Genomic DNA, 14,048 nt, shown 5'->3' on the forward strand with positions numbered 1-14,048 from the left:
CCTGAGACAGAGAGAACACGGTTGATGACAATGTTGACAAGAAAATAAATTGGCAAGACAAATCCTTCGAGGGTATGTTAATTGGTTTGTGGCCATGTGACATCACATTAAGGCACAAATGTCATGTATTGTATGATTGCTGTAACTCCATACTGTTGTTCTTTTATATATGTTTTAAAGGCAACACTTTACAATAACATTCATTAACATTAGTTAAAATGAACAAACATATGAACAATAATTTTACAGCATTTATTAATCTTAATGTTAATTTCATCATTTAGAATTTATAACATTTTATAATATTTGTTAACATTAGTTGATGCACTATGAACTAATATGAACCAACAATGAACAATTGTATTTTTATAAACTAACATTAATAAATGCTGTACAAATATATTGTTCATTGTTAGTTCATGATATCTAATACATTTACTAATGTTAATGACTAAAACCTTATTGTAAAGTGTTACTGTTTAAAATATTTTTTGTTTTTGAGCATGTATATTTAAGGACTTGAGCAACGACTTGTCTAAGATTATATTAATATACTAAAACATGCTGTTCTGTTCATTCTAAGTATTACAGTTGAAACAGAACTGAGACCAGCAACCAACTAGAATTCTGTTGTCCTGCAGTGCCCTCTAGTGTCAAGGTAAACCGCTCAATAGTCTGGGCAAAGGATGCAATTTGTCAAGTTGCCTGTGAATGCTATTCATATTACTATTACTTTGTAATCTTCTGTGTTCTGTCTCTCTCTCACAAAAGAGAGATTCAAAGGTAAAAAATGGCAATAACTCAAACACACTAAAGACACAGTATAACTAAACAGTATCCGCAAAACAAATCACTTTTTGATCAATCTTTATACACATCTAGATTAATGTAACACAATACAGAAAGGATAGAAGTGTCAAATAATACAATAGTACAACAGGTTCTTAAAAACAGCTCAAACTAGCGGACCAAGCATTGAAATAGCTCCCACAAAATGTTGCAAGCTTGGTCTTTGTACTTGAAACACAGGGAAAATGTGGTCTAGATAAACCAATACAAAGCATTCCTGAAACAAAATCTCGACAGAAAAATTACTTATCAAAAAATTTAAAAATATCAAAAGAAAACTAGTATACAAAAATAGTTAATTAGCCCCCCTGTGTACAATACTAAATATTAATGGGGAGTGAGTTAACTGTTTGAGATGGTAATAGAAGGACTATGTATTATTGCTCTTGTGATATATGAGGCTTTAAAATCATGATATTGTAGAAACATCCAACCTGAGCACCTTATACACCACAGAAAGTTGATTCTTTATGCTTTTTTGTCATTCACAAAAATGATTCCTTTATGTAAGACATCAGACCACACTTTTATTTCTCACCCCAAAACACCTAGGTATCTCAGCTTGGGGTGAGTCATAGGCCTCTATAATTAGACATGTTAAATATTTTATGAGACAGAGGAAAAATAGACTGTTTTTTTCCAAGCTTGTCAGACCCACACTGAAAATACCTACGTTTGAGGTTAAAAATACATCAAGTGTGTTGCATTTTTAAACATGTGAAAATGAGTACAAAGAGAAAGTACAGTGTGAAACTACTTTTTAAAGACCTTTTTTATCCTATCTTGATAAGTCAGTATTTAACAGAAAAAACACACGACAATTAAATCCTTAAAATTTTGTTATGACATTAACAAGAAGAGCTGAATCTTATGTAACCAATGTAATAGGATTTGCATTGTTAGCAACTGAGGTATCTGGGTGTAAGTCCTGAAAAAACTAACAGATAGAAATCTCTAGATCTGCATCTCTAAATAAAAAAAATTCTAATGTCCCCATAAACACTAGACAATCTGTATATGGGTAAATTAATTACTGACTTTTCAAAGAAAGGACTGATCAGGATTTTTTCTTTCTTTTAAATAAAAACCTTAGATGGCAGGTCATTTTGCATCAAGGGATCTGTTTTAGCTTCAGAAACAAATAAATTAAAGAAAATAATTACAGCACCAAGTGATTAACATTTTTACTTAGTTTAGAAAAGTTTCATAAAAACAACATGTGGGTTGGGATGGATGACTCAATCAACATATTGGTAGTAATGCTGATATTTTTTTACATTATTCATTCGTTGCAGTTTCCCTAGGATTATGGTCAGTTGCTATATTACGACGCATGTATATGATAACCATTTAACTGAAACATGTTGCAGGTTTTTGTAATTATCAGCATGAACTGGGTATACAATATGAACCCATAGCTGACAGAAAGGCAAGTGCCATATTAACATTCAGAAAGTGTAATGAAACAACAGACAAATGAACAATAAAATAACTAGAACTAGCTAAACTCATAAACAGTGTTGCTGCTGCAAGGTTTTATGTTAACATCTTAAATTCTAAAAACAAAACAAACCGGAATGACATTGTTTCTCTATGTGCTTTAATAGGGGCAGTATGCTATGAAAATCTTACTTTAAACAATCTATTTATATTCAGTATCTAGCAACTCCCCTGAACAGCTGTTTGGCTGGACTGCTCAGTGCCCTTTGTAAAGAATCCATTCACTAATATTTAATCAAAAGAAATATGTTTAAATGTCAATCAGAGCCAAACAACTCTAAATTAGTCACAAATTAACATAATTTTGGTCAATTCTTGTTTGATGAAAGATAATTTATTTTACTTGATAAATCTGATTTGTCAATTACTGTAGACATTAACAGCATGTATCACTTTCCGTGCATTCATGACAGAGTGAAAGGTGGTAGTATCAACACGCATTACAAACGTGATCTGAGAATCAATCAATTTGGTTCAGTAAGTGAAAATATCTGGCATTTAAGTGTCTTTTCAAAAAAGACTCTTTTGTACTAGAGAATATGGAATATTTACAGCTGACATTTTGTGTTGGAAGAAAACAGCAGTTCGGATGGAAATGCTTGTGTGTTACAACTCCGCCAATTATCTTTCACGAGACTTAAAGTGAGATTTTGGAATATTTCTGGTGATCTTTTCCTTTTTCCATGGGCAAACACTAAGGAAAGCAAGCAGGGAAAAAATAAAAATTATAAAATAAAAAAAAATGATTTAAAAAAAAAAAACCCTACACAATTTGTTTTTTTTCCCTTTGAGATGATGGTGATTCTTTACAGAAATGTGTACACTTATTTAGCAGTTTGTTAAACAAGGTGGTAGTATTCATTCATTCATTATGTGCTTGCACCATAAAACACAGCATATGATGAGAGCATTTTAAGGGCTGCAGACACTTTTTTTTTTGTTTTGTTTTTTTAATCTCTAGGCACTTTTGTTTTCTTTTTTTTTTTACATTTTCATTCGAATCACCTCAGGAGTTGAACATTGCAATGGTCCACTTGCATATCTAACTAATCAACATCCCAAATTACAGTACATTCTTAATAATGCACCAATAGTGCACATATGTGATGTCTAAGTGACAAAATCAAGAGCCCACGTAGTGTTCATGCTATGAGAAAGAAGTGTGCGAAAAGACTGTTAAAAACTTGGGAGGTGAGGATTTAAAAAATTTCACAAAAAGGAGTGCCAAACATGTGGCTAATCCCTGGCTGGAGAAAGGGGTGAACAAATGTGAATGAGGAAGACAGATGGTAGAATTATAGACAATGAGAAAGAGAGGAATGATGGGGGTGGGGGCACAAGCGAGATGCCCTACTGGGGGTAGTTGTTCTGTTGCCGGCGTTTAGCAGACCTCAACTTCTCAAAGCGCGACTCCATCTCTTCCAGAACCTTAGGGGTGTGTCGTACCACCAGCTTCACTGTACCCTGAGCAGCCTTCAACAGCTCCACAGCCTTCTCATGGTGCTCTCCTTCTACACTCTGAAATACAGAGACAGTGAGACATTTGATACTTTATGTATTCTCATCATCAGACTCTAGTGTATTATCATTTTGGTCACATTTTAGCCTTTTAAAAGTTTACAAATTCTATGTATTCCATCAATAAATATGATGTCTTGAAACTGCATATACAAGTATGTGAACCCTTTGGAATTACCTGCTTTTATATATAAATTTGTCTAAAAATCTGATATGATCTTCATCTAATTTACAATAACGAACAAACACAATCTGTTTTAACTAATAACACACAAATTACTGCATTGTTCTTGTAGATATTGAAAACATCATTTAAACATTCACAGTGTAGGTTGGAAAAAGTATGTGAACCCATAGGCTAATGATGTCAACAAAAGCTAATTAATCAGGAGTTGGCAAACCTGGCATCCAATTAATGAAACAAGATTGGAATGGTGGGTTAGAGCTACTTTGACTTAACATTTAAAAATGTTGAGTTTGCTATTCACAAGAAGCTGCTGACATGGACCATGCCTTGCAAAAAAAGAGATCTCAGAAGCAGATATCAATATCAAGATATTGTTTGCATAAAGCTGGAAAGGGTTACAAAGTTATCTCGAAGATATATTCATCCGTCCACAGTTAGACAAATTGTCTATATTTGGAGATGATTTAATACTGTGGCTACTCACTCTAGAAGTGGCCGTCCAGCCAAGATGATTCAAAGGGCACATTACAGAATGCACAATGAGGTAAAAAAAAAAAACAAGTAGACAAGAGAGTGACAGCTAAAGACTTGAAGGAATCATTGGAACTGCTTAACATCTGTTCATGAGTCTACTATAGTGTTGTCACGGTACCAAAATTTCAGTAGTCAGTACCAATACCATTGAAATTTCATGGTACTCGATACCATTTTCGGTACCAAAGCAAAAACAGGTTACTAAACAACACTTTACAAAAAAGTTACAAAGTAAATTTACAAAGTTAACAAAACATAAGCAGCAGCTCTAAGAACAGAAATATGCCATTGAGCAGCACTTTAATTTAAATATATTATTTTTGAATTATAACAAAACTGTACAATGCTTTAAGTATTTTTATTATAAGATTTGCTTCAACTTTTGCAACTTTTACTTTAAGTTTTTAGCAAGTACTAAAAAAATAAATAAAACAAGCATAAAATAGAATGAATAAAAACCAATTTCCAAACTAATGTGCAAAGTGATCTCGTATTAATAAAGCTGCATATTGCCATTTTTCTTCACGATACGAAATGCACAGTGACAAATATTATGATTAATTATGTAGCTGCATTAAGCGTCCACGCTCGAGGGATGAGCATTCCAGAGGCAGAGTCTCTCTCATCCGGGTGCAGTTTCAATCTCTCCCCCTTAGATCGGGACATTCGCGCAATTCATTGAAGAGGCGCTTACCACACAGAGAAATGCCAGTTTCTGAGTTTAAAGTTATTAACATGACCTGCTTCTGTATTATTTGAACTTTAATAAAGCTATAACACATTAAACATAACTGCATTTGTAAAGCAGGGATGTTTCCTTTAAAGAGCTCCGGCTCCGCTTATTCCAAAATGAGACTGCTCCTGAATTAACTTTTTTTTTTTATAATTCCCTCATAATTTGGGATCTACATAAAATTAAGCTGTGAAAGTTTAGAGTGCATCTGGACTGATCGGTGTAATTATTCCTCACCTTCTTCAGGCATGAACTGCAGTGCTGCTCTCGCATGTCATTACAGTTTAATATGATTTAATTTTACGTTAAATGAGATCAAACTAATATTCGTCATTTTTTTTTATTTTCGACGTTGTCGATAATGTCGACTAAACGTTTCAGCCCTAATGCAAATGATAATATGCTTTTAAACTCACCTGCTTTGGTTGCTTGAATTAATCCAGGTGGTCTTGTCTTTCAGGTGATTTATTAAATTTGATGTGTTTCCTCCTTTCGCCAGAAAATTGCGAAAGCACCGTTTACAAATAGGTTTTTGCTGATCTATGATGTTTCCCTTTTCATCAGCTTCATATACAAAGAATTTCCAAACCTGGCTTTTTCCACTTTTCTTTTCGACAAGATTAAGTTGAGACTCCGCAGCAGCTTTGCTTGTCGCCATCTTTTGCTTGTTGTGAGCTTTCAAAAGTTCCCGACTCTGCGTGGGTACCGGGTAGACCTGGTACTCCGGTAAACATTTTTTTGTTTCAGTACCGACTTGGTACCTGAGTACCGGTATTTTTGACAACACTAGTCTACTATATGGAAAACATTAAACTGGCAGGGTGTCCATAGCAGGACACCACAAAATATGCAATTGCTTTCCCCCCAAAAAAAACATTGCTGCGGGCCTGACGTTTGCCAAAGACAACCTTGACACACAAAAAAAAATATTTTGTGGACTGATGATTCTAAGGTTGAATTGTTTGGGAAAAACTTGTAGTAATACATATGGCATAAAAAGAGCACTGCATACCAACATGAAAACATGGTGGAGGAAGCATCATGATTTGAGGCTGCTTTACTGCTTCTGGGCCTGGACCACTTGCCATCATCAAGGGTAAAATGAATTCACAAGTTTATCAAGATATCCAACAGCATAATATCAGGGTGGCTGAGCGCCAGCTGAAGCTCAGTACAAGTTGGTGATACAGCAGGACAATTACTCTAAACATTTAAGTAAATCCACAACAGAATGGCTTCAAAAAAAGAAAATTCAACTTTTGGAGTGGCCAAGTCAGATCCCAGACCTAAAACCCAATAGAGATGCTGTGGAATGCCGTTCACACCAAACAGAAGCAGTTGTTTAAGGAAGAATGGTCCAAAATTCCTTCTGTGCCAGTCTAATCTGCCAAATTGCTGCCATAGGAAGATCGAACAGTTATTAAATCCAAGGGTCCACTTATGTTTTCCACAGCATTGTGAATGTTTAATGGGATGTGTTCAATAAAGACATGAAGGACACATAGTGCAAAATTTGGTTGTAAATAATTTGCACATGCAAGTGATCTACTCGCATCAATCTTGGGATTTAAGAATCCCTAAGGATCCCTTGAAGAGTCCATCATAAAAAACAGGGAGCTTTGATGTTAACTTGTCAAATTACCAAAACTGTCTTCGTGTCTTCTTAGTAAAGGCTAACTTATACTTACTGGGCAACAGGCTTTTAGTTTTCCTGAAAAGTATGAGGAAATGGACATATTTGGTGATAAACGCAGGCTTTGTTTGCCTAGGGTGCTTCAGTTAATCTTTTTAATTGCTAAAGATGAGTGATTATCTTCAATCAACAATGTGAATGAACGGGAAACAATCCTAGTTTTACATATTACAGATCCTAGAATAAGATTTTAAACTTTTTACATTTTATTAGTTAATTTACGGTTTGTAATTTATCTTTCATAATAGCACTGTACATATTAATATCAAACTAAAATAAATGGTAGTGTTAAAAAAGCGATGTCTAGTGGTGCTGCAGTGGCGTGGGTTGTAACAACGGTGTGGAAATGTTTTTTCCGTGCTGAAAACGAGGGCTCGATTCCAACTTTTGACCAACTTTTCCCATCCTGTTTCTTGTCTCCACTCTTAGTATTAGCTGACACTCTTAGCTGAAATATGTCATTTCTGCAACAATAGTGCCAACGAATGGAATTGCAAAAATAAACTGTTTTCTGAGAACGCACCTTACTGCAGTTGTTCAAACAGTCAGATAATCCCACCCCAAACTCATGCCATTGGTTGTGTAATGTTGGGGTGGGTCTAAGCGGGTCGCTCAAAACAAACACAGGAATTTTTATAGCGCCACAGAGACAGGGTTTACAGTTTTTGAGAAGTTTAACCTATGAATGGCTTAGTCATAGTTGTCTCTGCTCATTAATCTGGGAAAGAAAAAAGTATTTTATGAAAAAGTTATTGAAAAAGTTACTTCCACTTTAATACTACTTTCAATAATAAATAAAAATGAATATAAAGGTTGATTTCCTCATAGTGATTTGGTCATGGTGAAGGTCAGGGTGTTGAGAGAAAGGTTTAAGCATGGTTTTACTATAATAATACTGCACTAACCATGTTTATCAGAACCCATAGTTTTAACACAATTAACCATGGTGTTACAACAGTAATAGGGTATTAATATAGTTACCTTGTTTAATTTTTTCTACAAAATACCATGGTGATACTATGGTTAATTTTTAGTAGGTTAAGGTTAGGTTTAAGGGCAGGTGTAGGGTGTCTGTGGGACTCTAAATAAAAGCAACAAGCATGTGAAGTGAGTTGCGGGACAAGACCGTAGCTGTGTACATACTACTCCATTCACAGACAGCAGCTGGTCTCCTCTCTTCAGGCCACCATGCCGATCAGCGATGCCTCCGGGAATGATACGGGAGATGTAGATGGGCGAGTTTTGTTCCTTCCCACCCATGATGTTGAAGCCCAGTCCTTCCTCAGTTTTTGGGAGTTCCACCACACGGGGGTGTGAGTGACCCTCACTAGCTGCAAATGCAGCCACTGTAGCCTTGAAACAGAGAGAAGATGGTACAAAAATGTATCTACCCACAAGTGGGTGGCACATACAGAACAGTCCATGTATTAATCTAGTGCAAATGGAATAACAGTAATCTTATATGTATACAAATATCAAAATAAGCTGCTTGTATATTTTCAGGCCATCAGTCCGGTGTTGCAGAGATAGAGGTTTTACAACCAAACTAATCAGATAATGAGATTGACTGTCTCTCTTTCAACGTTCATGCTAAGAATAGTTTGCAGAATTAAAGAGTGGATTTGAGGTTAGTTACAGGAAAGAAAATGTATTGCTTTGTGTACAGTGACTTACCTTTGCTGTTGCATTGGCCCTCACCTCTGGGCTGCTATTTATGTCCACCGTCTCATACACATGCTCGTACACCTGAAAATGAGGAACAAGAGATGGAGAACAGTTTGAATTTCACAAACACCCAAATCTACAAGTATAACCTCCTCGGCAAAAACAAACAAGAAAAAAAATTACAACCAGATTTCCAGACCCCAAAAAAAAAAAAAACGTATCCATGTATCTCAAGGGCCAGTTTCCAGGATCCATCCGAGCTAAGTCCTAAACTAAATTGCTTGTGAATCGTAATTCACCCTGAAAAAGCCTTTTATGTCCAGAGCATTACTCAAGTCTGCATCAGATGATCTTCACTGGATAGTCACCATTTACAGTGAAACTTCATTCTACACTGCTCGTAATCTGTTCCTGGAAAACCACACCATTATGTCTTGCTCTTAGACTAACATAACAGTGGCAATGAAAGCGATATCAAATCACATCTCTTTACATGCCTGATGCGGTAAAGCCATTTGACTTCACCCTTGTTAATATGCGCTCAACTGAAACACTGAATTGCTGTTGTTCTTAAACCACTATTTCACCACCATTCATAGCTGCCTTAAGTGTCCACCCACATTCCGAAAACATTCAACTGTGAGTCGTGCTTGTTTATTTGAGAATCAAGGAAGCATTCAGAGGTTCAGAGCAAAACATAAATAAAGAGACATCATTGTTGAGTTACTAATTATCCACTTTACAGTCCACCACAAAATAGAAGCACTTAACTCAAGAACTATCAAATACAGAATAAAGAAGCATTTCTGGAGAAACACATGGCAGACTTGATGTCACAAAATAAAGACTTGTGTCCTTCTAGGGGCCTGGTCTACTATGCCTGTGTAGGCATAGATATAAGGGACAGGCTGGAACATTCCTTGTGTTTCAGTCAACTACTGATCCATCTTACAAGACAAACACACAACAAAGGGGATAAAAAAACTGTTGCGACTTATGTCATTGTTTAAAATTAGGCTACAACACATTTTATAAAATGCATAGCTTTGACTACAAATTCTGATTAAATTAGCCAGTTCGAAACCATTGTAAATTAGAGAAATGTTCACTTGTGACTACACATCTATATTGAAAGGGACACCCAGAAATCTTTACAAATATACCAGGAGGATACCCCAGGAAAAATCATTAAAACATATAGCCTCATGACTTATTGCTTTAATATAAACTAAGAATACAGTTAATTTGGAAAAATAGAATTTAAGATGAGTGCCTAGATCTAGTCTGCCTTTGAATTCACCTGCATGCCTTATATTCATGATAACCAATGGTAATTTTCATGGAGCCTCTTTAACTTTACCCAAACAAATATTTCCATGTTTGCCTTCAGAAACCCCTGTTTATTCAAGATTCTCAAGCAAGGTAAATAACAGCATCTCTGGACTTAACGTCACTTCTGTTGAGACTTCAGTTTAACAGTGAGAGCGACAGATGACAGATTGAGTCTTGTTTTCAGCATCTTAAGATGGGGTGTCAAGATAAAAAAAAAAGCATCAATAATAAGCACATGCTCTCTGTTTTGTAAAGGAGAACCAAAACAGTATGACAGATTATTCGTATCCTGGCTTGTGAGGACTTTGGTATGAATTGTTTAATTTTGTTATGCCTAAAATTTCCATCACAATACCCTAACACTTCTTTCAAGCCAAAGGGACTGTCTGTTTGCATATTTACTGAAAATATCATCACTTGGAGATGCCAGATTTGCTGGAGTTAAGTGACAAAACAATCTCCTATAGATGAAGTTACTGTTTACAAACAGAAACTTGGCACTTCAGGCTCAAATTGAGATAGAAATGCCCAAAAAGTGCTATTTGTGGGGATGAAACACCCCATTTCCTACAGATTATTGGAGATTTGGGCTTCCTTAAAATTCAATCAGGATCAGTGGAACAGGACAAACTCAGGATTTGACAAAATGTATCATTTCAGTGATCACAATCATTGTTATCGCACCTGCTCTTGTAGACCCATTTACCCCGCAGCTGTTGTTGGTAGATTTAAACTTTTCACAAAGACGTCGCACAACTTTGATCCTAAACGGCTGTTTTAATTTCCAAAGTGCAACCGTTGAGACAGATACAAGGTCAAATATGATCTAACGAACAGGACCCCATCTCCCCCACTGCTGCAGAAAGGCTACTGTTAGTATAAGGATATGTGAATAAGGGTACTTTCATACTAGCACTTTTGCTGCGCACACTGGTTCGAATGACATAAAAATTCAGTCCGTTTGGATGATGCGAACGCTGTTTTCCGAACTCGGGTGCACGTAAAAAGTCTGGGGTTCAGTCCATGTGTACTCTGAAAAGGTTTGCTTTAAATCCTACCAAATCGTGGAAGTAAACCACTTGCAATGACGTATTTTGTAGCTTAATACATTTCTCATACCTGCTTGTCTCAAAATAAATACACTACAGAGAGCAGTTCACATACTTTACATCTCTTGCAATGCATCCACGCTTGCAGCATACAAACACTAACATTCTTCGCATCATTGCACATTCAACACATCCGCGGGAGACAAACACAAGTGTCGTTCTGTGCATGGCAAGTTTTCGTGGCAAATCCAAAGAGACTAACTTTAAATCTTCACTTAACACAGTGACATTTTCTGGGTTGTAACCTAGGTAAACAGCTGCCACTTGTGCTCACGTTGATGACGTAATAAACAAATAATATGATGTGAACAGAGACAGAGCGGGAGGGGAGGAAACGAACATGTGTTCGGTCAAAGAAATCGAACCAAGTGTGAAAGCACCCTAAAAATTATATAAAACTTAAATTATGTCTTGGCAATAAATTTGACTGTAGTAACTAAAATGTTCAATCAAACCTGGCTGTTATTAAGTCTGAATATGGAATATGATGATATTGAAGTGATACTGCTGTGTGACGTTGCGGTAGTTTCATCTATACGGGAGAGTGACACAAAACAGTCCCCCTTTTTCACCCCTAAAGTGATGTTGCATTTCATTTGAATGTATGGATGTTGTGCTTGCAGACGTACCTCCCGTACAGCATTGCAGAACTCACTCTGTAAAACCCTCTGCAGTGCCTGCAGCTTCTGCGGAGGCACTTCCCCTGTTCTCTGGAGCTTGTCCAGCAGTTCAATGGCACGAGATATGTCTGTGGAGGAAAATTTGCAAAACAATGAGGCATGAACAGACCTTGGATAATCATTTGCATGACGCCATCTGGAGATGTTGTCTTTAGCAAAGAGATTTTTTGTAACAGCTAAAGCTAATAAAGACGTTAAATGCGTGAGTAAATGAGAAAATGCTCAATATTTCAGAAGGTAAATCTCTATATGCTTTATCCTGACGAACACTACAATAAGTGCATGTACCAGTAAATTTCAATAAGGTTTTTTTTTCTTCATGTTAGTCACCTTGGGGGAAAAATATAAAATAAATAAATTTGAAATACCAACTTAAAAACACTTCAGATTACTTGGCTTCAGCCACATAAGTAATTCATCCCATATATTTCGTTTCTCAAACATTCTTTAACTTACTAATTAAACAATTGTATTTCTGAGCATAGCGAGATAGAGCATTCGTTTCGGAAACCTAACGAATATCCAATAAACAAATACCTGCCTTATATTTATTAATCAACGCGTTTGCTAATTTACTACTAGCCAATTTATTTCCATTACTAGTACTTCTGACAGCTATCCTTTTGTTTTGATTTTACTGAACGTAACCACGGTGATTTAAAGACATAAAAGGTTCACATTTTACACGTTTTCGCAAACTGAGTATCTAAACGTTATGAATGTTCTGATACAGTGAATTGGAGCTAGCTCGCTGTCGTCCACTAATCCATCCCTATGAAGTGACAGCGGGATGTTTAGAGCAAAATGCGTGATTTACACATCCTCCTGGGCATTACATTTAACACAGATTGTTTCCAGCGAGCAGCTTACCTCTTTCCAGACGTACAGGTTCTCCTAATGAGGCCATTTTAGCCCGGGTTACTGAGTTTGTGTTTGGCGAAAGCTCCACGCTCGCGTGACGGGTGCCTTGTTTTGCTGTTAGCTCGCTGATCTGAAGCGCTGTGGCTAATGCGGATTAGAGGACGATCCAAGAGCATCACTTCTGCGCTGTGTATGTGCAGTCATTTTGTATACCATGACGAACACATCAGCAGCTCAAGGAAACATTGTTAGGAGCTGTAATCGTTATTATTCTTATTGATATTTGAGCTCAGCGTGGATATAGTATATACTGAATAGCAGGGCGTCAAAGAGTGCCACAGCAGACTAAACAGACAGCTTTGGAATTTATTGATCATTTGATAAATATATGATATCGTTTAATTATATTATTTGAAACATACATAGATAAATAAATCATATTTAAATATGTTTCATATGCTATTTGCGTGTTATTTGCAATTTCAGATTGTTTCCCCATCAGTTTCCCCTTTGCAGCTATGGGTTTTATTCTTTCTTTCTTTCTTTCTTTCTTTCTTTCTTTCTTTCTTTCTTTCTTTCTTTCTTTCTTTCTTTCTTTCTTTCTTTCTTTCTTTCTAAATCATTAGTATTATATTTTCACATTTTAGAATAATAGTAAAGTCATCAAAACTATGGAATAACAGAATTATGGGAATTATGTTGTGAAATAAATGAATATGTTGGCATGATTAGATTTGTTTACAAAACTAATTTGAAACATTTAAGCATACGCCTTCGGATCAAAAGATTTTTTTAATATCCTGAGAAACATTTCAGTTTAAAATAAAAGTGTTTCAAAACTTTTGACTGGTAGTGTGTGTGTGTGTGTGTGTGTGTGTGTGTGTGTGTGTGTGTGTGTGTATATATATATACACACAATGTTGGGGAGTAATGAAATACATGTAACGGGATAACATATTTAAAATAAAAATCTAAGTAACTGTATTCCACTACAGTTACAATCATCGGTATTTAGAATACAGTTACATTCAAAAAGTATTTTGATTACTGAAGAGATTACTTTGCATTTTATTGTCATTTGTTTCATTTAATATTTAGTCCTTTCAGATGAACAACATTTATACATATAAATGATGCGATCCAAAGTGCATTTGAACGGCAGTGAAACACTTTCTTATGATGTGTTACATTCATATGAGCAGACAGAGAAGTACGTTTGGAATAAGTTTGGAGCAGACGAAATAGAAATAAACCTTGTGTTTTGAGCTTTACGCTAAGATAAAATGCTGTTTCTAACCATTTTACATGCACATTACCAGGCATGATCATATTTTTTATCAAGAAAATTCACGTTGGATCATAATTTCTTTTTTTCCAGTAAGACCTT

General features: G+C 35.8%; 1 protein-coding gene across 1 annotated transcript; it reads right to left on the reverse strand.

Annotated features, from left to right (window-relative positions):
* Positions 1-505: 505 nt before the first annotated feature.
* On the reverse strand, positions 506-12,787 carry lin7c (lin-7 homolog C (C. elegans)). The gene is made up of 5 exons (XM_052147138.1): positions 12,671-12,787; positions 11,750-11,868; positions 8,689-8,760; positions 8,158-8,367; positions 506-3,867 (listed from the first exon to the last, which is right to left on the reverse strand). Exons 1-5 carry the CDS (start codon positions 12,705-12,707, stop codon positions 3,700-3,702), a joined length of 606 nt encoding a protein of 201 aa, XP_052003098.1. The 5' UTR covers positions 12,708-12,787; the 3' UTR covers positions 506-3,699.
* Positions 12,788-14,048: the final 1,261 nt, after the last annotated feature.

This window comes from Xyrauchen texanus, chromosome 2, assembly GCF_025860055.1.
Source record: "Xyrauchen texanus isolate HMW12.3.18 chromosome 2, RBS_HiC_50CHRs, whole genome shotgun sequence".
Taxonomy (NCBI): Eukaryota; Metazoa; Chordata; class Actinopteri; order Cypriniformes; family Catostomidae; genus Xyrauchen; species Xyrauchen texanus.

Excerpts from the sequence above, each read along its gene's own strand:
- lin7c (XM_052147138.1), bottom strand. The coding sequence starts at position 12,707 with ATGGCCTCATTAGGAGAACCTGTACGTCTGGAAAGAG. Across the intron at positions 8,761-11,749 it reads TCTGCAATGCTGTACGGGAG|GTGTACGAGCATGTGTATGA; the intron begins GTACGTCTGCAA and ends CCTCATTTTCAG. Across the intron at positions 8,368-8,688 it reads GGGCCAATGCAACAGCAAAG|GCTACAGTGGCTGCATTTGC; the intron begins GTAAGTCACTGT and ends CTCTGTTTCAAG.